The sequence below is a fragment of the Anser cygnoides genome, unplaced genomic scaffold, assembly GCF_040182565.1.
Source record: "Anser cygnoides isolate HZ-2024a breed goose unplaced genomic scaffold, Taihu_goose_T2T_genome scaffold_71_1, whole genome shotgun sequence".
NCBI classification, from domain to species: domain Eukaryota; kingdom Metazoa; phylum Chordata; class Aves; order Anseriformes; family Anatidae; genus Anser; species Anser cygnoides.
Window position 1 is genome coordinate 38,238 of NW_027103085.1, and position 27,409 is coordinate 65,646.

Genomic DNA, 27,409 nt, shown 5'->3' on the forward strand with positions numbered 1-27,409 from the left:
ATGGTATTGAGTGGGTGTATCACATCCCCTATCATGCACCAGCCTCTGGAAAAGTTGAACGATACAATGGACTGTTGAAGACTACACTGAAAGCAATGGGTGCTGGGACATTCAAAAATTGGGATACACATTTGGCAAAGGCCACCTGGTTAGTCAATACCAGGGGATCTGCCAACCGAGCTGGACCTGCCCAATCAAACCTGTTACGCACTGTAGAAGGGGATAAAGTTCCTGTAGTGCACGTAAGAAACATGCTGGGTAAAACAGTCTGGGCTACTCCTGCCTCAGGAAAAGGCAAACCCATTCGTGGAATTGCTTTTGCTCAGGGACCTGGATGCACTTGGTGGGTAATGCAAAAGAATGGGGAGGTCCGGTGTGTACCTCAAGGGGATTTGATACTGGGTGAGAATAGCCCATGAGTTGAATTGTAGTATGTTAATTATTATATAATAATGTATGTCATCACTACCATGATTGCTATATATCATAGATGAAAATGGTGATTAATTAGACTGTATTGGAAAGAGCGTAACCTGAGCATGACATAAATGGTATGGAATAAGGGGTGGATATCTGTCCTGGTTCCAGTTAGGACAGAGTTAAGTAGCTCATAGTAGCTGGTAGGGTGCTATGTTTTGGATTAGGATGAGAAGAGCGCTGATAACATGCTGATGTTTTAATTGTTGCAGAGCAGTGTTTACACCAGGCCAAGGACTTTTCGGCTTCTCGCTCTGTCCTGCCAGCGAGCAGGCTGGGGGTGCAGCAGGAGCTGGGAGGGGACAGACCCAGGACAGCTGACCCAAACTGGCCAAAGGGGTATTCCATACCATCTGACGTCATGCTAAACAATATATAGGGGTGGCTGGCCCGGGTGGGGGGGCCGGCTGCTCGGGAATAGGCTGGGCATCGGTCAGCGGGTGGTGAGCAATTGCATTGTGCATCACTTGTTTTCTTACACATTATTATTGTTAATACTATTATCATTATCACTATTATTATTATTATTGTTATTATTATTTTCCTTATATTCCTTATATTATTATATTCCTGTCTTAATAAACTGTCTTAATCTCAACTCACCGGCTTCACTTTCCCGTTTCTCTCCCCCATCCCAGAGAGGGAGGGGGGAGGGTGAGCGAACGGCTGTGTGGTGTTTAGCTGCCAGCCGGGTTAAACCACAACAGTCCTTTTGGCGCCCAACGTGGGGCTCGAAGGGTTGAGATATCGACAAATTTGACCAGAGTGTGTTAAACTAAAATTGGTATAAGTATTGGACCTGCTTAATAGGTGCTAGTCACGATGTTGATTGCCTTAATCTCCAGTCTGCTGTGCCTGTTTTCCAAATTGAGTTTTATAGCACGTTACTTTCTGTATGTGCTCCCTGTTGCACTGTTTATCCTTTCCGGGCCCTGGTTTAAGATTGTTATGGTACTGTGCGGTGTAGCAATGGCTTATGAAATGATGAAATATCTGGTCACGACTCTAACCTGGTATTTGTACTCAGCACTGACGTCGACTCTATACTTTGGAACCCATATCTCGGAAACTATTAGCAATTACACCTATTGCCTGTTTTCGTTAGGGAGCCAATCTGTGAAGGGGACAGGGGAAGACATGTTTCCCTACCTGTTCACTCTCCCTTTCTCCTTCACCACCACCCTCTTATCCCCCGAGCTAGTTACGGTGGTTCTCCGAGATGTTGAATATCCTTGGGATACTCAGACCAGCCTGCTCTTGTTGTTATGTCTCCTGAATGCGCTTCAGATTTTGTGGAGGGTTAAACAACTACTTAGGAATCTCATCCGGAGATCTGTCTTGAGGCGGGATAGCTGCGAGTGGCAGGGAGTGTGGGAGGATATGGGCAGGTTTCTAGAGCAGTGGTCACCTCCAGTGTTTTGGACATTCACCCCTGAACAACTGCAAAATCCTAAAAAGCTGGCAGAATGCTTGAAAAAAAGGTGTCATGACTCTGGCAGTTCCAAAGTGACACAAATCACTGTAGCGTGCTGGGGTCTGGCTTGTGCCTATCGAGCTGCAATTGATGCTACTAGCAACCTAGCTCCAGCTCCTGCAGCCGCTCCAGCTCCAGCTCCTGCAGCCGCTCCTGCTCCTGCAGCCATTCCAGTTCCAGCTCCTGCAGCCGCTCCAGCTCCTGCAGCCGCTCCAGCTCCATCTCCTGCAGCCACTCCAGCTCCTGCAGCCGCTCCAGCTCCAGCTCCTGCAGCCACTCCAGCTCCTGCAGCCGTTCCAGCTCCAGCTCCTGCAGCCGCTCCAGCTCCTGCAGCCGCTCCAGCTCCAGCTCCTGCAGCCACTCCAGCTCCTGCAGCCGCTCCAGCTCCAGCTCCTGCAGCCACTCCAGCTCCTGCAGCCGTTCCAGCTCCAGCTCCTGCAGCCGCTCCAGCTCCTGCAGCCGCTCCAGCTCCAGCTCCTGCAGCCACTCCAGCTCCTGCAGCCGCTCCAGTTCCAGCTCCTGCAGCCACTCCAGCTCCTGCAGCCGTTCCAGTTCCAGCTCCTGCAGCCGCTCCAGCTCCTGCAGCCGCTCCAGCTCCAGCTCCTGCAGCCGCTCCAGCTCCTGCAGCCGTTCCAGCTCCAGCTCCTGCAGCCACTCCAGCTCCTGCAGCCGCTCCAGTTCCAGCTCCTGCAGCCGCTCCAGCTCCTGCAGCCGCTCCAGCTCCAGCTCCTGCAGCCACTCCAGCTCCTGCAGCCGCTCCAGCTCCAGCTCCTGCAGCCACTCCAGCTCCTGCAGCCGTTCCAGCTCCAGCTCCTGCAGCCGCTCCAGCTCCAGCTCCTGCAGCCGCTCCAGCTCCTGCAGCCACTCCAGCTCCAGCTCCTGCAGCCGCTCCAGCTCCAGCTCCTGCAGCCGCTCCAGCTCCTGCAGCTGCTCCAGCTCCAGCTCCCGCAGCCACTCCAGCTCCTGCAGCAGCTCCAGCTCCTGCAGCTGCTCCCACTCCTGTGTCTGGGTCAGAGAAACGAGCTGTAGCAGTGCAAGTTGACCCCGCAGAGGGTATTCCAACCCCTGTGGCAGACCCTGTGTCTGGATTAGAGAAACGAGCTGTAGCAGTGCAAGTTGCCCCTGTAGACAAGGTGAAGAAATGGTATAGAGACTCAGGTCGTTTAGAACGCAGACGGTCTTCTGCTAAGTCTGGGCATAGTGAAGACGAGGCTGGGCCATCAAAGGTGCAGGAGACTGAAGATGAGGATGAGGATGTCGAAAAATCAACAGTAACTACCCGGACTCTACACCAGCCATCAAAGGTGCAGGAGACTGAAGATGAGGATGAGGGTGTCGAAAAATCAACAGTAACTACCCGGACTCTATACCAGCGTGAGCTACGAGATGTGCGAAAAGATTTTGGTCGCTGTATAGGCGAGCAGCTTGTCACCTGGCTGCTCCGGTGCTGGGACGCTGGAGCCAATTATGTGGAATTGGAGGGCAAGGAAGCCAGGCGGCTGGGATCCCTTGCTAGGGACGCATGCATTGACAAAGCAATTGGAGATGGAGCACGATCTCGCAGTCTCTGGAGGCGTCTCCTGTCAGCTGTGCAGGAAAGGTATCCCTTCAAGGAAGAACTTGTATGTCTACCAGGCAAATGGACCACCATGGAGAAGGGAATTCAGTACCTGAGGGAATTGGCCGTACGGGAAGTAATTTATAAGGACCTAGACGACGCACAAACATCCGCAGATCCAGATGCAGTCCAGTGTACACCACCTATGTGGCGGAAGTTTGTACGGAGTGCACCATCATCATATGCCAGCTCATTGGCAATAATAGCCTGGAAAGCGGAGGAGAATCCCCCAGTGAATGACGTGGCTAAATTACTCCGGCAGTACGAAGGAAATCTCTCCTCTTCCCTACAGGCCTGTGTCTCGGCTGTGGAGAAACTTTCTAAAGAGGTCCACCAACTTAAAGAGAATTTATCTTCCCCTCCACCTGAACGAACCAGTGTCTACCAGCTAAAAGAGAATGCTTTGGAGAAACTTTCTGAAAAGATCCACCAACTTGAAGAAAGATTATCTTCCCCTCCACCTGAACGAACCTGTGTCCACCAGCTAAAAGAGAATACTTTGGAGAAACTTTCTGAAAAGATCCAAAAACTTGAAGAGAGATTATTTTCCTCCCCACCTGTACAAACCAGTGTCTCAGCTATCAGGGGTAAACGTTCATCTATGCAAGGAAGACAATATGGTGGGCACACACACCGCGCCACCCTGTGGTTTTACCTACGTGACCATGGAGAGGACATGAGAAAATGGGATGGAAAATCTACTGCGACCCTAGAGGCACGGGTACGTGAATTGCAAAGGAAAACAAGTGGGAAAAAGGAATTCTCTGAAAAGTTTGCTGCTCCAACTTCCAGCAGGCAGTCCTTTAGACACAGAAATGAAGATTCTGACCAGGACTAGAGGGGCCCTGCCTCCAGCCAGGGGGAGGAAAGGGACAATCGAGTTTATTGGACTGTGTGGATTCGATGGCCTGGCACGTCAGACGCACAGAAGTATAAGGCTTTGGTAGACACCGGTGCACAATGTACTCTAATGCCATCAAGCTATAAAGCGCCAGAGCCCATCTGTATTTATGGTGTGACGGGGGGATCCCAGCAGTTAACTGTATTGGAGGCTGAAGTGAGTCTAACCGGTAATGAGTGGCAAAAGCACCGTATTGTGACTGGCCCAGATGCTCCGTGCATCCTTGGCATAGACTATCTTAGAAGAGGATATTTCAAGGACCCAAAAGGGTTCCGCTGGGCTTTTGGCATAGCTGCCTTGGAGACAGAGGACATTAAACAGTTGTCTACCTTGCCTGGTCTTTCAGAGGACCCTTCTGTTGTGGGGTTGCTGAGGGTTGAAGAACAGCAAGTGCCGATCGCTACCACAACTGTGCACCGGCGGCAATATCGCACCAACCGAGACTCCCTGAGTCCCATCCATAAGCTAATTCGTCAACTGGAGAGCCAAGGAGTGATCAGCAAGACTCATTCACCTTTTAATAGTCCCATATGGCCAGTGCGAAAGTCTAATGGTGAGTGGAGACTAACAGTGGACTATCGTGGCCTGAACGAAGTCACGCCACCACTGAGTGCTGCAGTGCCGGACACACTAGAACTCCAGTACGAACTGGAATCAAAGGCAGCCAAGTGGTATGCCACAATTGATATCGCTAATGCATTTTTCTCCATCCCTCTAGCAGCACAGTGCAGGCCACAGTTTGCTTTCACTTGGAGGGGAGTCCAATATACTTGGAATCGGCTGCCCCAGGGGTGGAAACACAGCCCTACCATTTGCCATGGACTGATCCAGTCTGCGCTGGAGCAGGGGGAAGCTCCTGAACACCTGCAGTACATCGATGACATCATTGTGTGGGGTGACACTGCAGAAGAAGTTTTCGAGAAAGGGAAGAAAATAGTCCAAATCCTTCTGAAGGCCGGTTTTGCCTTAAAACAGAATAAAGTTAAAGGACCTGCACGAGAGATCCAGTTTTTAGGAATAAAATGGCAAGATGGACGTCGTCAAATCCCAATGGATGTGATCAACAAAATAACAGCTATGTCTCCACCAACTAGCAAAAAAGAAACACAAACTTTCCTAGGTGTCGTGGGGTTTTGGAGAATGCATATTCCAAATTACAGTCTGATTGTAAACCCGCTCTACCAAGTAACCCGTAAGAAGAATGCTTTTGAATGGGGCCCTGAGCAACGACAAGCCTTTGAACAAATTAAGCAGGAAATAGTTCATGCAGTAGCCCTCGGGCCAGTCCGAACAGGACCAGATGTAAAGAATGTGCTCTACACCGCAGCCGGGGAGAATGGTCCCACCTGGAGCCTCTGGCAGGAAGAAACTGGGGAAACTCGAGGTCGACCCCTGGGGTTTTGGAGTCGGGGATACAGAGGATCTGTGGCCCGCTATACTCCAACTGAAAAGGAGATATTGGCAGCATATGAAGGAGTTCGATCTGCTTCGGAAGTGGTCGGTACTGAAGCGCAGCTCCTCCTGGCACCCCGACTGCCGGTACTAGGCTGGATGTTCAAAGGAAGGGTCCCCTCTACACATCATGCAACTGATGCTACATGGAGCAAGTGGGTTGCACTGATTACTCAGCGAGCTCGAATAGGAAACCCCAGTCGCCCAGGAATCTTGGAGGTGATTATGGACTGGCCAGAAGGCAAATACTTTGGGATATCATCAGAGGAGGAGGTGGTCCGTGCTGAAGAAGCCCCACTGTACAACAAGCTACCAGAAAATGAGAAGAAATATGCCTTGTTCACTGACGGGTCCTGTCGTATTGTGGGAAAGCATCGTAGATGGAAAGCTGCTGTATGGAGTCCTACACAACGAGTTGCAGAAGCTGCTGAGGGAGAAGGTGAATCGAGTCAGTTTGCAGAAGTGAAAGCCATTCAGCTGGCTTTAGATATTGCTGAACGAGAAAAGTGGCCAGTTCTCTCTCTCTATACTGATTCATGGATGGTAGCAAATGCCCTGTGGGGGTGGTTACAGCAATGGAAGCAGAACAACTGGCAGCGCAGGGGCAAGCCCATCTGGGCTGCGGCATTGTGGCAAGATATCGCTGCCCGGGTAGAGAACCTGGTTGTAAAGGTACGCCATGTAGATGCTCATGTGCCCAAGAATCGGGCTACTGAAGAACATCAAAACAACCAGCAGGTGGATCAGGCTGCTAAGATTGAAGTGGCTCAGGTGGACCTGGACTGGCAACATAAAGGTGAATTATTTATAGCCCGATGGGCCCATGACACCTCAGGCCATCAAGGTAGAGATGCAACCTACAGATGGGCTCGTGATCGAGGGGTGGACCTGACCATGGACACTATAGCACAGGTTATTCATGACTGTGAAACGTGCTGCAATCAAGCAAGCCAAGCGGTCAAAACCTCTTTGGTATGGAGGACGATGGCTGAAATATAAATATGGAGAGGCCTGGCAGATTGATTACATCACACTCCCTCAAACCCGCAACGGCAAGCGCCACGTACTTACAATGGTGGAAGCAACCACCGGATGGCTGGAAACATATCCGGTGCCCCATGCCACCGCCCGGAACACTATCCTGGGCCTTGAAAAGCAAGTCCTATGGCGACATGGCACCCCAGAGAGAACTGAGTCAGACAACGGGACTCATTTCCGAAACAACCTTATAGACACTTGGGCCAAAGACCATGGTATTGAGTGGGTGTATCACATCCCCTATCATGCACCAGCCTCTGGAAAAGTTGAACGATACAATGGACTGTTGAAGACTACACTGAAAGCAATGGGTGCTGGGACATTCAAAAATTGGGATACACATTTGGCAAAGGCCACCTGGTTAGTCAATACCAGGGGATCTGCCAACCGAGCTGGACCTGCCCAATCAAACCTGTTACGCACTGTAGAAGGGGATAAAGTTCCTGTAGTGCACGTAAGAAACATGCTGGGTAAAACAGTCTGGGCTACTCCTGCCTCAGGAAAAGGCAAACCCATTCGTGGAATTGCTTTTGCTCAGGGACCTGGATGCACTTGGTGGGTAATGCAAAAGAATGGGGAGGTCCGGTGTGTACCTCAAGGGGATTTGATACTGGGTGAGAATAGCCCATGAGTTGAATTGTAGTATGTTAATTATTATATAATAATGTATGTCATCACTACCATGATTGCTATATATCATAGATGAAAATGGTGATTAATTAGAATGTATTGGAAAGAGCGTAACCTGAGCATGACATAAATGGTATGGAATAAGGGGTGGATATCTGTCCTGGTTCCAGTTAGGACAGAGTTAAGTAGCTCATAGTAGCTGGTAGGGTGCTATGTTTTGGATTAGGATGAGAAGAGCGCTGATAACATGCTGATGTTTTAATTGTTGCAGAGCAGTGTTTACACCAGGCCAAGGACTTTTCGGCTTCTCGCTCTGTCCTGCCAGCGAGCAGGCTGGGGGTGCAGCAGGAGCTGGGAGGGGACAGACCCAGGACAGCTGACCCAAACTGGCCAAAGGGGTATTCCATACCATCTGACGTCATGCTAAACAATATATAGGGGTGGCTGGCCGGGGTGGGGGGGCCGGCTGCTCGGGAATAGGCTGGGCATCGGTCAGCGGGTGGTGAGCAATTGCATTGTGCATCACTTGTTTTCTTACACATTATTATTGTTAATACTATTATCATTATCACTATTATTATTATTATTGTTATTATTATATTCCTTATATTCCTTATATTATTATATTCCTGTCTTAATAAACTGTCTTTATCTCAACTCACCGGCTTCACTTTCCCGTTTCTCTCCCCCATCCCAGAGAGGGAGGGGGGAGGGTGAGCGAACGGCTGTGTGGTGTTTAGCTGCCAGCCCGGTTAAACCACAACATTATTTTTAACTTTATACTTCACTTCAAGCATTTATGCATTTATATCAAGAATTTATGACACTTCTATTTAAATATACAGGCTTAAACAAACAAACAAACAAAAATCCTCAAAAAAGACTATGAGTAAAAATGAGAAGAAATGTGGTTTTATTTATTTTTAACTTTATACTTCACTTCAAGCAGTCACCTCAACTTAGGAATAAGAACAGAATAAGGTTCATTGCTAATATGCTGTTACTCATCTAAAAGCAATAATTTCACATGAAAGGTACTGCCATCCTATCCACAGTTAATGGAGTTATAAAATGAAATCCTAGAAATCTAGAAAATACCACAAGATTTCAGTGACTTTAAAAATTTCAAGTATTAGAAATTGCTATTTTTAATCATTTTTTCTTTTCATATAATTAAAAAGAAAATATGACCAGCAAGCCACTCAACAAAAAACTAACCATTTGGTGTACTAAGTACAGTTTGTAATGAAGAATATGGATGTAATGAAGAATGGGTGATAATTTGTCATTACCGGAGTGTTAATGGAGCATGAGCTCTGGTGTAAATATACTTACCATCATACTCTGGGAAATAATCAACTAGATGGGAGTACAAAATTTTCTCCTCTAAGAGATCTTTTTTATTTAAGAACAGAATAACCGAAGAATTCTGGAACCATGGATATGTAATAATTGTTCTAAAGAGTGCTTTGCTTTCTTCCATTCGATTCTAGAATTAAAAAAAAAAAGATTAATTTATTTGGTTGTATTTTTTTTTTTAAATTAAATCAATACATGCAATTCCATTTTATTTACTAAACAGATCCATTTCATGTTTTGAATCTTGTAGTATCTAACTGATTTAATTACAGTTTATATGTAAGCTGTTAAATATGTAGGCAGCTTCCTTTTGCAATCTCAATAACAGAAACATAATAAGCATAATTATTCTTTAAAACACAGGTCTTGAACATGATAGCTGTAACAGGTAATGTTGTAAAGACTGACTATGCACAGTTATGCTCAGCCAACAAACTCATGGGTATTGAAATACATGTGGTTCAAGGCAGAGACAAGCATAAAAAAAGACATAATAACAAATTCAAGTTTTAAGAACCTTATTTATTTTTATGCCTTTCGTGAACTTTAAGTGCAAGTAATCCCTAATTTTTTGAAAGAGATTATCTTTAAAATAGTTCCAGGTAAAACTGGAATCTATTGGTAACCTGAGAATATTTCCCCAAATCAAAAGCTTATGACATAAAATCTTACAAACGATAAATTTCTTCCTAATGTCCTTGGGTTAGCCTTTACATAAATTACTTAATTGCTCCTGAAAAACATTTAGCATTACAGTTGAAATGTAAGTGAAGCATACAGTTCTGTTTCTAAGGGATTTCTCACACTTTATGTTTCATTTTGATACAATTCTGAAGAACTGCTAGGGTGAAGTTCAACAAGGCCAAGTGCAAGGGGCCTGAGGAAATCTTAAACACAAATCCAGGCAGGGTGGAGAATGAGTTAAGAGCAGATCTGAGGAGAAAGACCTGGGGGTGTTGGTTGATGGGAAGCTCAACATGACATGGCAATGTGTGCTTGCAGCCCAGAAAGTCAACCATACACTGGGCTGCATCAAAAGGAGCATGGCCAGAATATTGAGGGAGGTGATTCTCCCCGTCTACTCTGCTCCTGTGAGACCCCACCTAGAGTACTGTGTTCAGCTCTGGGTCCCCCAGCACAAGAAGGACGGGGACGTACTAGAACGCGTCCAGAGGAGGGCCATGAAGATGATCAGAGGGCTGGAGCACCCCTCCTATGAAGGTAGGCTGAGAGAATTGGGGTTGTTCATCCTGGAGAAGAGAAGGCTCTTGGAAAAAAAAAAAGTTATTTAGATAATTGCCTCCACGAACAGTAAAAGTATTCTCAACTCTGTGGCCTCATGTAATTTCATATTTTTGGCCCACATCAAAAGAAAGTGTGACTGGGACATTGTACTAATTTGTCATCCATTAAGAGAGCACACTAATGAATGCTACAGAAGTTCCATCTAGGCTTTGGATACTCATCTATTTTACAGATGTATTTTGTCCTGATTCAAAACATGAGTATGTAGACCTGCATCTACAAATCTGTATACAAACACAAATGAATACACACTAAAAATGCCTATTCTGTATTCATGTATTTCATGTAATTTTAGCACAATAGACTTGAACATGAATATCAACCAACCCTGAACGTGTGCGGGATTTGCTACTCCACCTGGATCCCTACAAGTCCATGGGTCCGGATGGGATTCATCCCCGGGTGCTGAAAGAGCTGGCGGACGTCATCGCGGAACCTCTCTCAATTATTTTTCAACGATCCTGGGAATTTGGAGAGGTCCCGGTAGACTGGAAGCTGGCAAATGTTGTGCCGATTTACAAGAAGGGTCAGAAAGAAGACCCTAGCAATTACAGGCCTGTCAGTCTCACGTCAGTGCCTGGTAAAATCATGGAGAAGATGGTTCTCGAACTTATTGAGGCGCACCTGGGGGACAAAGCAGTCATTGGTCCCAGCCAGCATGGGTTTGTGAAGGACAGGTCCTGCCTAACTAACCTGATTTCCTTTTATGATAAGATCACCCGTATGATGGACCAAGGGAAACCAGCTGATGTGATTTTTTTGGACTTCAGCAAGGCTTTTGACACGGTTTCCCATAGGATCCTACTGGACAAAATGTCCACCATACAGCTAAATAAAAACATCATACGATGGGTGAGCAATTGGCTAACGGGCAGGGCCCAAAGGGTTATGGTAAATGGGGCTGCGTCAGGCTGGCGGGCGGTCACCAGTGGGGTCCCTCAAGGCTCCATATTAGGGCCGGTACTTTTCAATATTTTTATAAACGATCTGGATGTAGGAATAGAAGGTATTTTGAGCAGGTTTGCTGATGACACCAAACTTGGAGGAGTTGTGGACTCGAATGAGGGTGGAAAGGCCTTGCAGAGGGATCTGGATAGGTTGGAGAGCTGGGCGATCACCAACCGCATGAAGTTTAACAAGAGCAAGTGTCGGGTCCTGCACCTGGGACGGGGAAACCCTGGCTGCACATACAGACTGGGCGATGAGACGCTAGAGAGCAGCCTAGAAGAGAGGGATCTGGGGGTCGTGGTAGACAGCAAGTTGAATATGAGCCAGCAGTGTGCCCTGGCGGCCAGGAGGGCCAACCGTGTCCTGGGGTGCATCAAGCACGGCATCGCTAGTAGGTCAAGGGAGGTGATTGTCCCGCTCTACTCTGCGCTGGTGCGGCCTCACCTCGAGTACTGTGTGCAGTTCTGGGCACCACAGTATAAAAAGGACATGAAACTGTTGGAGAGTGTACAGAGGAGGGCTACGAAGATGGTGAAAGGCCTGGAGGGGAAGACGTACGAGGAACGGCTGAGGTCACTGGGCCTGTTCAGCCTGGAGAAGAGGAGGCTGAGGGGAGACCTCATCACAGTCTACAACTTCCTCGTAAGGGGGTGTGGAGAGGCAGGAGACCTTTTCTCCATTAACACCAGTGACAGGACCCGCGGGAACGGGGTTAAGCTGAGGCAGGGGAAATTTAGGCTTGACATCAGGAGGGGGTTCTTCACAGAGAGGGTGGTTGCACACTGGAACAGGCTCCCCAGGGAAGTGGTCACTGCACCGAGCCTGTCTGAATTTAAGAAGAGATTGGACTGTGCACTTAGTCACATGGTCTGAACTTTTGGGTAGACCTGTGCGGTATCAAGAGTTGGACTTGATGATCCTTAAGGGTCCCTTCCAACTCAGGATATTCTATGATTCTATGATTCTATGATCAGCATAAGCGAAACCCGGTGGGATGAGTCCTGTGACTGGTGTGTTACAATAGATGGTTACAGGCTCCTCAGGAGGGACAGGCAGGGCAGGTGAGGTGGTGGGGGTGGTGATGTATGTGAAGCATGGGCTGGACTGTGTGGAACTTCAAGGGCAAAATCCTCTGTGTAAGGATTAAGGGACGAACGAATAAAGGGGATGTTGTTGTGGGAGTCTCTTATAGACCACCCAGCCAGGACGACAATGCCGATGAATTATTCTTTGAGGAACTACGAGATGCCTCAAGATCAACTCCCCTTGTCCTTATGGGGGATTTCAACTTGCCAGACATCAACTGGGATCACCACACAGCTGACACGAGCAAGTCCAGGAGGTTCATAAAGCACCTAGATGATAACTTCTTGGTGCAGGTGCTAAGGGAGCCAACTAGGAAAGGTGCCCTCCTAGATCTGTTGCTGGAGAACAGAGAGGGTCTTGTGGGGGACGTGGCAATTGGCGGCTGTCTCGGTCATAGTGACCATGAAGTGGTTGAGTTTAGAATTTATGGTGACAGAAGGAAAACTGTCACCAAAACTTCAGCCCTGGATATGGGGAAAGCAGACTTCAGGCTGCTCAGGGAACTAGTCAGCAAGGTCCAACAAAATGTCCAGCATGCAACTAAACAAAAACATCACAAGATGGGTGAGCAATTGGCTGACGGGCAGGGCTCAAAGGGTTGTGGTAAATGGGGCCACATCAGGCTGGCGGATGGTCACTAGTGGGGTCCCTCAAGGATCCATTTTAGGGCCAGTCCTCTTCAGTGTTTTTTAAATGATTTGGATGTAGGACTAGAAGGTGTTTTGAGCAAATTTGCCGACAACACCGAACTTGGAGGAGTTGTGGACTTGGATGAGGTTGGAAAGGCCTTGCAGAGAGATCTGGACAGATTGGAGAGCTGGGCGATCACCAACCACATGAAGTTTAACAAGAGCAAGTGCCGGGTCCTGCACCTGGGAAGGGGCAACCCTGGCTATACATACAGACTGGGCGATGAGATGCTGGGGAGCAGCCCCGCAGAGGGGGATCTGGGGGTTTTGGCTGATAGCAAGCTGAATATGAGCCAGCAGTGTGTCCTGGTAGCCAGGAGGGCCAACTGTATCCTGGGGTGCATCAAGCATGGCATCGCTAGTCGGTCGAGGGAAGTGATTGTCCCGCTCTACTCTGCGCTGGTGCGGCCTCACCTTGAGTACTGTGTGCAGTTCTGGGCACCACAGTACAAAAAGGATGTGAAACTGTTGGAGAGTGTCCAGAGGAGGGCGACAAAGATGGTGAAGGGCCTAGAGGGGAAGAGGTATGAGGAGCGGCTGAGGTCACTTGGCCTGTTCAGCCTGGAAAAGAGGAGGCTGAGGGGAGACCTCATCACAGTCTACAGCTTCCTCACGACAGGGAGTGGAGGGGCAGGCGCTGATCTATTCTCTTTAGTGACCAGTGATAGGACCCGCGGGAATGGTGTCAAACTGAGGCAGGGGAGGTTTAGGCTAGACATCAGGAAGAGGTTCTTCACCAGGAGGGTTGTCGCACACTGTAACAGGCTCCCCAGGGAAGTAGTCACTGCACCAAGCCTGTCTGAATTTAAGAAGCGTTTGGACTGTGCACTTAGTCACATGGTCTAAAATTTTTTGTAGACCTGTGTGATGCCAGGAGTTAGACTCGATGATCCTTATGGGCCCCTTCCAACTCGGGATATTCTATGAGTTTATGATTCTATGATTCTATTTTTAACAGTCTAAGCAGCACCAGTCTATTCTACCTAGGACAACTTAAGGATAGTAAAGTTTCCTATAAATTGAAAACACTCATGTCACTGCACAGTGCCTTTATTAAGTACTTGTAGCACAAACATATCATAGAAAAGCTCTTATAAAGTTCTTTCCATTTAAATTTGTAGTTGTGGCTGAGGTACAGAAGCCCTAGTTTTCTAAATACTCTGTTCTGCCATCATGCAGTGTACTCGGTCTGGCTGGGATGGAGTTAATTTTCTTCATAGTAGCTGGTAGGGTGCTGTGTTTTAGATTTGTGACCCAAACAATGCTGATAACACACTAATGTTTTAGCTATGGCTGAACTGTGTTTGCACAGTGTCAACACCCTCTCTGTTTCTTACTTTGCCCCGCAAGGAAATAGGCTGGGGGCGGGCAAAAGGTTGGGATGGGACACAAGCAAGCAGATGACCCTAACTAACCAAAGAGATATTCCATGCCTATGAAGATGTATGCCTATTCCATGCATATAAACATCGTGCTCAGCAGTAAAGAGTGGGGTTTAGGGCTTAGCCATTTTTATATTTTTTTCTTGCTTTTACTCTTCCTCTGCCTCTTCCACCATCCCACTGGGGTGGGGTGGGGAAAGTGAGCAAGCAGCTGTGTGGTGCTTAGCAGTCTACTGGGGTTAACCCACAACATACAAGTATTATTTATGGTAAAATAGCAGTTCAACATAAATTAAGTACTGTGAATGTGTCCTGGTTTCAGTTAGGATAGAGTTAATTTTCCCCATTAATTCAAATTAACCCCATTAATTCAAATATCCTCAATCTAATAAAGTGGAGTTCTTCAGGATTTTAAAGAAGCTATGGTAAAACCTCATTGCATGAGTACAAAGGCACCCCAAAGAACAAAATAATTTCCCTTTCACTAGACAAATTCAACTAAGATTTTTCTGCTTAGAATCACAGAAAGGACCTGTGAAAGTCACTAGGTCCAAATCTTTGCTCCCAGCAGGACTAATTTAGTCCAGTCAAGCTTTGACCAGCTCCTAGAATGGAAATCCCACAAGCTCTCTGGGCAACCTGTTCTACTTCACTCATCTGTAGTCATCTTTCAGCCCTGAAGACCAAACTAAATGCCATTTTACTGAGGGTCACTGTATTTATAGACAAGGATGAATCATTAGATAGTTTTAGCATCCCCCTGGTGGTAGTGTTTTGGACAGAGCATTTTTAAGAGATTTTCCCAGACCTTTTAGATCTACACTGTTTCTGAAAAGGACTCCACTAGTTACAGGCCCCTTCTTCCTTCCCTCACCCCTCTTCCACTTCTCTGATTGGAAGGACCTTCTTGTGTTTATTTACTGTCCTGGTTTTGGCTGGGATAGGGTTAGTTTTCTTCCTAGTAGCTGGTATGGTGCTGTGTCTTGGATTTAGGGTGAGAATAATGCTGATAATACACTGATGTTTTAGTAGCTGCTGAGCAATGCTTACACTAAGTCAAGGACTTTTCAGCTTCTCATACTGCCCTAGCAGCAAAGAGGCTGGGGGTACACGAAGCTGGGAGGAGACAGACCCAGGACAGCTGATCCAAACTGGCCAAAGAGATATTCCTTACCATATGACATCATGCTGAACAATAAAATGGGGGGAGTTGGCCAGGAGGTGTGGCTGCTGCGTGGAGACAGGCGGTCATCAGTCAGCGGGTGGTGAGCAATCGCATTGCACATTACTTGTTTTGTGTATTCCTTTATCATAATTATTATCATTTTCCTTCATTTTCTGTCCTATTAAATTGTCTTTATCTCAACCCACAAGTTTTATTTTATTATTTTTTTCTGCTGACCATCTTCCCCATCCCACTGGGGGGAGTGGAGGGAGTGAAAAAACAGCTGTGTGGTACTTAGCTGCCTGCTGAGTTAAACCACAATATTTATTCAATGACTTTTGGAAACATTGCTTCTGTTACTTCCAGACCTACTGGTTCCATTACATTACTCACAGTAAAAATGTTACCTTTCCTACTGGTAGGGCCATGCAAATATCCAGCTACTGCTAAATAAACCCACTATTCTACATTTCAGAAACCTATTAGATCCAGTGGTGGACCACAGCTTTGCACATATGTTCCTAAATAACAGTAATTGCTTTAAGAGTTTGTAACTGGATACTGAAAACAGAATGAGAGACCATCACATTATAGTAACAGAATTATGATCATTGTGAGAAGCAGTCATGACAGGACTCTGTTTTACCACTGTAGAGAACTCAGAAGAATGGAGATTACATATCAGCTACATAGCAGATCTAGGCAAGTTTCTGGGGAATTATTTTTATTCAAAATTAAGAGAAAGGTAATAACTGTAAAAATATTTGTTGGAATATTTTACAAATGGCTGATCAAAACTGGCTGAAAAAAAAAATCAGTCTGATTATCCTATCAGGTTAGATGATGAAGGTCCTTAAAAGCAGACAAATAATTTGGTTCCACATGGCAAGGAAGTGAAAGACAGTAGAAAGACACACATATAGTAAAAGCAAGAAGCTGGGAAAATTATCTTTGTGGCAGCATTTTTGTGGATATACATTGAGCAATGTGGCATTTGTAAAGATCACAAAAGGGAAGGAAATATTGGTTTAAGAGAAATTCAATTACACATTATTATTTTATTGATGAATAAGTTGAATAGCACTGGACCTAGTACTGACCCCTGGGGGACACCACTAGTCACAGGCTTCCAACTAGACTCGGCAACATTGAGCACAACCTTCTGAGATCTGCCATCCAGCCAGTTCTCGATCCACCCCACAGTCCACTCATAGATCGCACACTTCTGGAGCTTGCCCAGGAGGATGTTATGGGAAACAGGGTCAAAAGCTTTGCTGAAGTCAAGGTAGACAACATCCACTGCTCTCCCCTCATCCATCCAGCCAGTCATCTCATCATATAAGGCTATCAGGTTGGTTAAACATGACTTCCCCTTGATGAATCCATGCTGACTGCTTCTGATCACCTTCTTTTCCTCCACGTGCTTAGAGATGGCCTCAAGGATGAGCTGCTCCATCACCTTTCCAGGGATGGAGGTGAGGCTGACTGGCCTGTAGTTTCCTGGGTCTTCCTTCTTGCCCTTCTTGAAGACTAGAGTAATGTTGGCTTTCGTCCAGTCCTCAGGCACCTCTACTGTTCTCCAAGACCTTTCGAAGATGATAGAGAGAGGTTCAGCAATAACATTGGCCACCTCCCTCAGCACCCTCAGGTGCATCCCATCGGGGCCCATAGATTTGTGGGTGTCTAGCTTGCCTAAATAACCTCTAACCCAATCCTCTTCGACCAGGGGAAAGTCTTCCTCTCTCTGGGTTTTCTCTCTTGTTTCCGGGCTCAGTAGTGCATGGGGGCTAGCCTTAGCAGTGAAGACTGAAGCAAAGAAGGCATTCAGTAACTCCGCCTTCTCTGTATCCGCCGTCACCAAGGCACCGCCTCATTTAGCAGCACACACACATTTTCCTTAGCCTTCCTTTTGCTGCTGATGTATTTGAAGAAGCCCTTCTTGTTGTCCTTGATGTCTCTTGCTAAATTTAATTCTAACTGGGCCTTGGCCTTCCTCATTGCATCCCTGCATTCTCTGACAATGTTCCTAGACCAACTGGTCTGTCCCTTCTTCAACATCATGTACGCTTTCTTCTTCTGTTTAAGTTTTCCCAAGAGCTCCTTGCTCATCCATGAAGGTCTCCTGCCCCCCTTGCTCGACTTCTTTCTCGTAGGGATCCACCAATCCTGAGTTTGGAGGAAGTGGTGCTTGAATATTAGCCAACTCTGCTGGGCCCCCTTTCCCTCTAGGGCCCTGGCCCAGGGGATTCCTCCAATTAGGTCCCTGAAGAGGTCAAAGTTAGCTCTTGAAATCCAGGGTTGCCATCCTACTTTTTGCCCTGCTTCCTCCTTGCAGGATCTTGAACTCCAACATCTCATGATCACTGCAGCTGAGCCGGCTCTCAACCTTCACTTTTCCAACTAGACCATCTCTGTTTGTTAGTACCAGGTCCAGCAGCGCCCCTCTCCTTGTTGGCTCACCTACCACCTGTGTCAAGAAGTTATCCTCAGTGTTCTGCAGTAACCTCCTGGACTGTTTGTTCTGAGCTGTGTTGTCTTCCCAGCAAATATCGGGGTGGTTAAAGTCTCCCCTAAGAACCAGGGCCTGCGAACGTGAGGCAACTTGCAGCTGCCTGTAGAAGGCCTCATCCACTTCCTCTTCCTGATCCGGTGGCCTGTAGTAAACACCCACCACGATGTCACCCCTGTTGCCCTGCCCTTTAATCCTCACCCATAGGCCCTTGACTCGCACTTCGTCCCCCCTATTCTGAGCTGCATACATTCCAGTTGCTCACTCACATAAAGAGCAACTCCACCACCTCGCCTTCCTGGCCTGTCCTTCCTAAAAAGCACAAAGCCGTCCATTGCCACATTCCAGTCATGAGAGCTGTCCCACCATGTCTCAGTAATTGCGACAAGATCATAGCCCTGCAACTGCATGAACATCTCCAGTTCCCCTTGTTTATTCCCCATGCTGCATGTGTTTACATAGACGCATTTGAGTTGGGCTCCCAATGCATCTGCCTTTCTGGATGGGGCAACTATAACTCGTCCATGTGGGCCTATGGTAGCTCTCCTGTTAAGCTCTGTTCCCTCTCTAGGTTCTGGGCATCCTTTGCTGGCTGTGGTGTTCAGCTGGCATGAGTGGAATGGCATGTCATCCCGTACCTTATCGTCAGCATCCTTGATGATATCCCCCTCCCCAACTGAATCTAGTCGAAAGCCCAATCAATGAGCCCCGCCAACTCATGACCAAGGACCCTCTTCCCCCTTGGGGAAAGATGAATCCCATCTGATGCCAGCAAGCCTGGTACTATGTAAGGCTTCCTGTCGACAAAAAAAAACCACAAAATTTTGGCGATGACACCAGCCACGGAGCCATGTGTTAATGGATGCTATCCTTTTGTTCCTGTCACTGTCAGTACTAGGGAGAACGGAGGAGAAGATGACTTGCGCACCCGAATTCCTGATCATCTGTCCCAATTCCTTGAAGTCCCTTTTGATTGCTATTAGGCTACACGTTGCCACTTCTTCTCCTCCCAAATTAGCATTTTAAAATGCAAATCTTAGCTGCAGCATAATCATGTAATTTATTAATATGCAATATGATCTTGAGAACCCAAATAAAAGCTTGAAAAAAGAGCAAAAATCTTTATTTTAAAAGAACCTTTTCCATCTCTTATTAACAAAAAACAGTAATGTAAACGACTCTCTTAAAAGGGTTACAAATAGCCCATCTGCATAGGACCTATAAATGAATTAAATCTTAAAAGAAAAGACAATGAGATCAAATGGCTTTGTTACTCAGTCAGTGAAAACCCAGCAAGTAAACCTCCTATAAAATACAAGCTTTTAAAATGCTATTAATGTTAATATTCTCAGATATCTGTGTCAACAGAGGCATTTCAATGATTCTTTTATATGTGATTTCATTTATTAATGAAAAGAAATTTCTTAGTGTCCTGGTTCCAGTTAGGACAGAGTTAATTTTTCCTCATAGTAGCTGGTAGGGTGCTATGTTTTGGATTAGGATGAGAAGAGCGCTGATAACATGCTGATGTTTCAATTGTTGCAGAGCAGTGTTTACACCAGGCCAAGGACTTTTCAGCTTCTCGCTCTGTCCTGCCAGCGGGCAGGCTAGGGGTGCAGCAGGAGCTGGGAGGGGACAGACCCAGGACAGCTGACCCAAACTGGCCAAAGGGGTATTCCATACCATCTGACGTCATGCTAAACAATATATAGGGTGGCTGGCCGGGGTGGGGGGCCGGCTGCTTGGGGATAGGCTGGGCATCGGTCAGTGGGTGGTGAGCAATTGCACTGTGCATCACTTGTTTCTTACACATTATTATTATTAATACTATTATCATTATCACTATTATTATTATTGTTATTATTATATTCCTGTCTTAATAAACTGTCTTTATCTCAACTCACAGGCTTCACTTTCCCGTTTCTCTCCCCCATCCCAGAGAGGGAGGGGGGAGGGTGAGCGAACGGCTGTGTGGTGTTTAGCTGCCAGCCGGGTTAAACCACAACACTTAGCAAGTAAAATAATGGAGAAAATGTTATTTTCCTAAGGCATAGAGATGGATAAATGATATATGATATAAGTATATATCTATGTATATATATAGGATACATATAATATATAAATCATAGAATCATTGAGTCATTCAGGTTGGAAAAGACCTCTAAGATCATCTAGTCCAACCATTAACCTAGTACTAAAATCCACCACTAAACCATGCTACTAAGTTATAAATCTGCACATTTCTTGAAGAACTCCAAGGATGGTGATTCAACCACTTCCCTGGACAGCCTATTCCAATGATGCACAATCCTTTCAGCAAAGAAATTTCTCCCAATATCCAACCTGAACCTCCCTTGAGGCAACTTGAGACCATTTCACCATGTCTTATCACTTGGAGCTTGGGAGAAGAGCACGATCCCCACCTCTCTATAGCCTCCTTTAAGGTAAATGTAGAGCATGATAAGGTGTCCCCCAAGCCTTCTTTTCTCCAAGCTAAACAACCCCAGCTCCCTCAGTCACTCCTCACAAGACACGTTCTCCAGACCCTTCACCAGCTTTGTTAGCTTTCTTTGGACACACTCCAGCACCTCGATGTCCTTCTTGTAGTGAGGGGCCCAAAACTGAACACAGTATTCAGGGTGCAGCCTCACCAGATCCGAGTACAGGGGGACAATCACTTCCCTAGACCTGCTGGCCACACTATTTCTGGTACAAGCCAGGATGCTGTTGGCCTTCTTGGTCACCTGAGCGCACTGCTGGCTCATATTCAGCCAACTATTAACCAATACTCCCAGGTCCTTCTCTGCCAGGCAGCTTTCCAGCCACTCATCTCCCAGCCTGTAGCTCTGCTTGGGGTTGTTGTGCTCCAGGTGCAGGACCCGGCACTTGGCCTCGTTGAACCTCATACAGTTGGCCTCAGCCCATCTATCCACATTCCTCTGCAGAGCCCTCCTACCTTTAAGCAAATCAACAGTCACCTCTAACTTGGTGTCATCTGCAAACTTACTGAGGGTGCACTCGATCCCCTCATCCAGCTCAATGATGAAGATATTGAAGGTAACTTTCCCCAATACTGAGCCCTGGGGGACATCACTAGTGACGGGCCTCCAGCTGGATTTAACTCCATGTGGTGGTTTTACACAGTTGGGCAGCTGAACCCCACCACCACTGCTCTCTCACTCTCCTCCTCAAAGGGAAAGGGGGAGAAAATACAATGAAAAGGGCTCAAGGGTTGAGATAAGGACAGAGAGATCACTCAACAGTTATCATCATGGGCAAAACAGAATCAGCATAGGGAGTTAATGTAATTTATTACTTATTACTAACAAATTAAAGCAGTGAGAAACTAAAAACAAACTAAAAACACCTTCCTCCCATCCACCTTCTTCTATGTTCTCCCCCTGAGCAGTGCAGAGAAACAGGGGAATGGGGAAATGTGGGTTGCGGTCAGTCTGTAGCACTTCGCTCCTTCACGGTCACTCTCTTCCCCTGCTCCAAAGTGGGGTCCCTCCCATGGGATACAGTCCTTCCTGAACTGATCCTACCTGCTCTTGTTTGGGCTCCTCTCCACGGTCTACAGGTCCGGCCCGGAGTCTGATCTGGTGGGGGTTCTCCATAGGACACAGCCTCCTTCAGGTCAGATCCACCTGCTTCACTGTGGTCTCCTCCACAGGCTGCAGCATGGAAATCTGCTCCGCTGTGGTACACCATAGGCTGCAGGGGGACAACGTGCTTCACCATGGTCCTCTCCACATGCCGCAGGGGATCTTCTGCTCTGGTGCCTGGAGCATCTTCTCCCCCTCCTCCTGATCTTGGTGTGTTTCTCTCTCCTTACTGTTTCTCTCTCCTTACTCTCCCAGATGCTGTTCCCCATTAGTTTTGTTTTGTTTTGTTTTTTTCCTTTCTTAAATACGCTCTCGCAGAGGCACAGCCAGCATCGCTCATTGGCTCAGCTCTGGCCAGCGACAGGTCCCTTTGGAGCTGGCTGAAATTGGCCCTTATTTAACATGGGGCAGCTTCTGGACTCTTCTTATAGATGCCACCCCTGAAGCCCCCCACTACTAAAACCTTGCCACATAAACCCAATGTACCTTGATGAGTTTTGTTCTCTAAATGCCTTCCACTATCCCCCAGGACAATCTTCTCCAGAACTTTTCCAGGGACTGAGGTTAGTCAACAAGTCTGTAGTTACCAGGGTCTTCTCTCATGCCCTTTTGCAGATGGGTATTACATTGCCTAGCTTCCAGTCAGTGGGGACCTCCCCAGACTCCCACGACTTTTGATAAATTGTTGAGAGAGGTCCAGCTATAATGTCCACTAATTCCTTCAGCACTCTGGGGTGAATCCTGTCAGGCCCCATGGGCTTATGAATACTGAGCTGATACAACTGTTCCCTTACAATTTTGGTGACCACAGATCGAAAGTCACTGCTCCCCCCGTCATGGTCCTCCGTCTCTGAGGTCTGGGCAGCCCAAGATCTGTTGTTACTATTAAATACTGAGAAAAAGAAAGGCATTAAATGCCTCTGTCTTTTCCTCCTCCTTGTTAGGTGACCATCCGCTCCAAGTATCATTCCAATAGTTTCCTTTGACCTCCTCCTGCTGTTAACAAACTTGAAGAAGCCTTTTTTGTTGTCTGATACCACAGTGGCCAGTGTCCACTCAAGTTGGGCTTTGGCTTTTCTCATTTTCTCCTTGAAGACGGGAACTGTAGCTCTGTACTCTCCTTGCTTCCAGAGGTCATATATTTTCTTTTTCTGCCCTAGTTCGAGGAGGGGTTCCCAGTTCAGCCAGGCCAGTCTTCTGCTCTGCTTGCTCGATTTGCGGCACAGTGGGATTGCCTGCTCCTGGGCTTTTAAAAGGTGGTTCTTGAAAAGTGATCAGTTCTCATGGACCCGTAAACCCTCTAGAGCAGATTCCCAGGGGACATTGCTAACTAGCTTCCTGAGAAGGTTAAAGTTTGCAGTCGTAAAGTTCACAGTGGCAACTCTGCTGAACATTTTTCTCCTTACACCAAAAATTTTGAACTCAACTAATTCATGATCACTATAGCCAAGACAGCCACCTACCGTCACCTCTCCCCACAAGGCCTCCCCTATTCTCAAACAACAGATAAGGGCCAGGCAACATTCCTAGTTAACTCACTCAGTACTTGTGACAGGAAGTTATCTTCAACATGATTTAGGAATTTCCAAGCCTTATTTGTTGCAGCAGTATGATATTTCCAGTTTATATGTGGGAAGTTGTCCTGGTTCCAGTTAGGACAGAGTTAATTTTCCTCCTAGTAGCTGGTAGGGTGCTATGTTTTGGATTAGGATGAGAAGAGCGCTGATAACATGCTGATGTTTTAATTGTTGCAGAGCAGTGCTTACACCAAGCCAAGGACTTTTCAGCTTCTCGCTCTGTCCTGCCAGCGAGCAGGCTAGGGGTGCAGCAGGAGCTGGGAGGGGACAGACCCAGGACAGCTGACCCAAACTGGCCAAAGGGGTATTCCATACCATCTGACGTCATGCTAAACAATATATAGGGTGGCTAGCCGGGGTGGGGGGGCCGGCTGCTCGGGGATAGGCTGGGCATCGGTCAGCGGGTGGTGAGCAATTGCATTGTGCATCACTTGTTTCTTACATATTATTATTATTAATACTATTATCATTATCACTATTATTATTGTTGTTATTATTATTATTTTCCTGTCTTAATAAACTGTCTTTATCTCAACTCACAGGCTTCACTTTCCCGTTTCTCTCCCCCATCCCAGAGAGGGAGGGGGGAGGGTGAGCGAACGGCTGTGTGGTGTTTAGCTGCCAGCCGGGTTAAACCACAACAGAAGTGGAAGTCTCCCATAAGGATGAGGGCAACCAGTTCCAAAAGCCCGAGATTTCTCCCAGTTGCCTATAGAATAGCTCTTCTTCCCCAATTTACTTTGGGTGATCGATGTTCAGACCACTCCTACTGCTTTACTTCAGAAAATAACCTTTTATCAATGAATATTTTATGCCATCCATTTCCTCTGTAGATTTTCAGTGTCCAATGACATCTCAGAAAATACTTTTGCTTTTTGATAGCTTAAAAAATTTCAAAATTTCATTTAGCCTATGTAAATTAAGCAATGTTTAATCTATCAATTTAGCTCAACTGAGGAAATTGTATCCTAAGTATCTTTTTTGTTTTCCTCTGGGAATACAGTAAAAGAAAGATCCTTCTATACAAAAAAGCCCACACTTTCAGAGACTACCATAGACCTTCAGAAGTTGTATGAAATCATATAACTGTTTGACTTTTAGCATGTTAATGTAGAAAAGACATTTGTCCAAACACCAATAAATACATTTTTTTTGTTTTGCTATTCATGTTAGTAGTAACTACTTAATGAACTCTGCAAAAGTCATGAAAACTTCTGTCCTATAAACCCAGATTTAAAACTATATTCTGCTGTCTCTAGTCCAACCATCATTACAAGTGCTTAATAGTTCTCCTGGAAAGCTGGAACTCACTTCTGTATGTACTGCTCTGAGACCATGAGGTTTTATATGTTTAGGAGAACTACCTGTGATCCATATTTGAATGTAGCTTATCCTGGAATATAGAATATATGTAGGAGTATATATAGGAAAAATATAGGAACATATATATAGGAAAAAATCCTTTATTTAAGAAAAAAAGCTGATTTAAATACATTGAAAAGATCTAAATTCTGCTTTTTTTTTAAAATTATTTCTCCAGATCCACTGGTACAACTCAGGGAAAAATTTACCTATAAGACATAACACATAAATGTATCAGAGAGCTGATCCCTTCATTTTTCTTCTCACCACTAATTCTGTCAGACTTTTCTGGAAAAGTGAAAATGTCAAACACATCTGATTATGTAACTTAGGTTTCCTTTCATCACATCATATCAAACTGAGGGAAGATTTACTTAATTTACAGTACTAATAATGCAATGAATATATTATGTTCTCTGGATCAATCTTTTGTTCATTTCCACCAATGAGTCTAGACAGACTTACTGTTTTATTAGGGGCAGAATTTGGAACACCTGAGTACCCATGAATGTATCTAAATGCATTTTATATATGCTTAAGAAGAGAGAGGTGTTTCAAATATGTGTACAGAATCACAGAATCACAGAATAATCTAGGTTGGAAGAGACCTCCAAGATCACCTGGTCCAACCTCTGACCTAACACTAACAAGTCCTCCACTAAACCATATCACTAAGTTCAACATCTAAACATCTCTTAAACACCTCCAGGGATGGTGACTCAACCACCTCCCTGGGCAGCCCATTCCAATGCCTAACAACCCTTTCAGTAAAGAAGTTCTTCCTAACATCCAACCTAAACCTCCCCTGGCGCAACTTTAGCCCATTCCCCCTCGTCCTGTCACCAGGCACATGGGAGAATAGACCAATCCCCACCTCGCTACAGCCTCCTTTAAGGTACCTCTAGAGAGCGATAAGGTCGCCCTGAGCCTCCTCTTCTCCAGGCTGAACAATCCCAGCTCCCTCAGCCGCTTCTCATAAGACTTGTTCTCCAGACCCCTCATCAGCTTCGTTGCCCTTCTCTGGACATGCTCGAGCACCTCCATGTCCTTCTTGTAGCGAGGGGCCCAAAACTGAACACAGTACTCGAGGTGCGGCCTCACCAGAGCCGAGTACAGGGGGACAATCATTTCCCTAGACCTGCTGGCCACACTGTTTCTGGTACAAGCCAGGATGCTGTTGGCCTTCTTGGCCACCTGAGCACACTGCTGGCTCATATTCAGCCGACTATCAACCAATACTCCCAGGTCCTTCTCTGCCAGGCAGCTTTCCAGCCACTCATCTCCCAGCCTGTAGCGCTGCTTGGGGTTGTTGTGCCCCAGGTGCAGGACCCGGCACTTGGCCTTGTTGAACTTCATACAGTTGGCCTCAGCCCATCGGTCCAGCCTATCCAGATCCTCCTGCAGAGCCTTCCTACCCTCGAGCAGATCGACACATGCACCTAACTTGGTGTCATCTGCAAACTTACTGAGGGTGCACTCAATCCCCTCATCCAGATCATCGATAAAGATATTGAAGAGGACTGGCCCCAGTACTGAGCCCTGGGGGACTCCACTAGTGACCGGCCTCCAAGTGGATTTGACTCCATTCACCACGACTCTTTGGGCCCGGCTATCCAGCCAGTTTTTAACCCAACGAAGCGTACGCCAGTCCAAGCCAAGAGCAGCCAGTTTCTTGAGGAGAATGTTGTGGGAAACGGTGTCAAAAGCCTTACTGACGTCAAGGTAGACCACATCCACAGCCTTTCCCTCATCCACTAAGCGCGTCACTTTGTCATAGAAGGAGATCAGGTTTGTCAAGCAGGACCTGCCTTTCATAAACCCATGCTGACTGGGCCTGATCGCCTGGTTGCCCTGCAAGTGCCACCTGATGACACTCAAGATAATCTGCTCCATGAGCTTCCCTGGCACTGAAGTCAAACTAACAGGCCTATAGTTTCCCGGGTCTACCCTCGGGCCCTTCTTGTAGATGGGCGTCACATTTGCTAGCCGCCAGTCGACTGGGACCTCCCCTGATAGCCAGGACTGCTGATAAATGACGGAAAGCAGCTTGGCCAGCTCTTCCGCCAGTTCTCTCAGCACCCTTGGGTGGGTCCCATCCGGCCCCATCGGCTTGCGTACATCCAAGTGCTGTAGCAGGTCGCCAACCATTTCCTCTTGGATTATGAGGGCCACATTCTACTCACCATCCCCTTCCACCAGCTCAGGGTACTGGGTATCCAGATAACAACTGGTCTTGCCACTAAAGACTGAGAGAAAGAAGGCATTAAGCGCCTCAGCCTTTTCCTCATCTCTTGTCACTAAGTCTCCGCCTGCATCCGGTAAAGGGTGGAGATTCTCCTTAGTCCTCCTTTTTGTGTTTACATATTTATAAAAACATTTTCTGTTATCTTTAACGGCAGTAGCCAGATTGAGCTCCAGATGAGCTTTGGCCTTTCTAATTTTGTCCCTGCACTGCCTTACAACATCCTTATAGTCCTCCTGAGTGGCCCGCCCTCTTCTCCAAAGGTCATAAACCCTCTTTTTTTTTCCTAAGCTCTAGCTACAACTCTGTTCATCCAGGCCAGTCTTCTTCCGCGCTGGCTTGTCTTTGGGCACGTGGAGACAGACCGCTCCTGAGCCTTTAAGATTTCCTTCTTGAAGAGTGCCCAGCCTTCCCGGACTCCTCTGCCCTTCAGAACTGCCTCCCAAGGGACTCTGCCAACCAGTGTCCTGAACAGCTCAGTCTGCCCTCCGGAAGTCCAAGATAGCAGTTTTACTGATCCCCCTCCTGACCTGGCCAAGAATAGAGAACTCTACCATTTCGTGGTCACTCTGCCCAAGACAGCTCCCGAT

At 46.7% G+C, this 27,409-nt stretch overlaps 1 protein-coding gene across 3 annotated transcripts in view; it reads right to left on the reverse strand.

Annotated features, from left to right (window-relative positions):
• The window catches only part of LOC136789577 (guanine nucleotide-binding protein G(q) subunit alpha-like), a 152,528-nt gene that overhangs the window by 21,546 nt on the left and 103,573 nt on the right, over positions 1-27,409 (reverse strand). For all 3 annotated transcript variants that reach the window (XM_066989657.1, XM_066989656.1, XM_066989654.1), the window contains one exon: positions 8,926-9,079. In XM_066989657.1, coding sequence (XP_066845758.1) covers positions 8,926-9,079 — 154 coding nt within the window. The remainder of the gene's footprint in view (positions 1-8,925; positions 9,080-27,409) is intronic.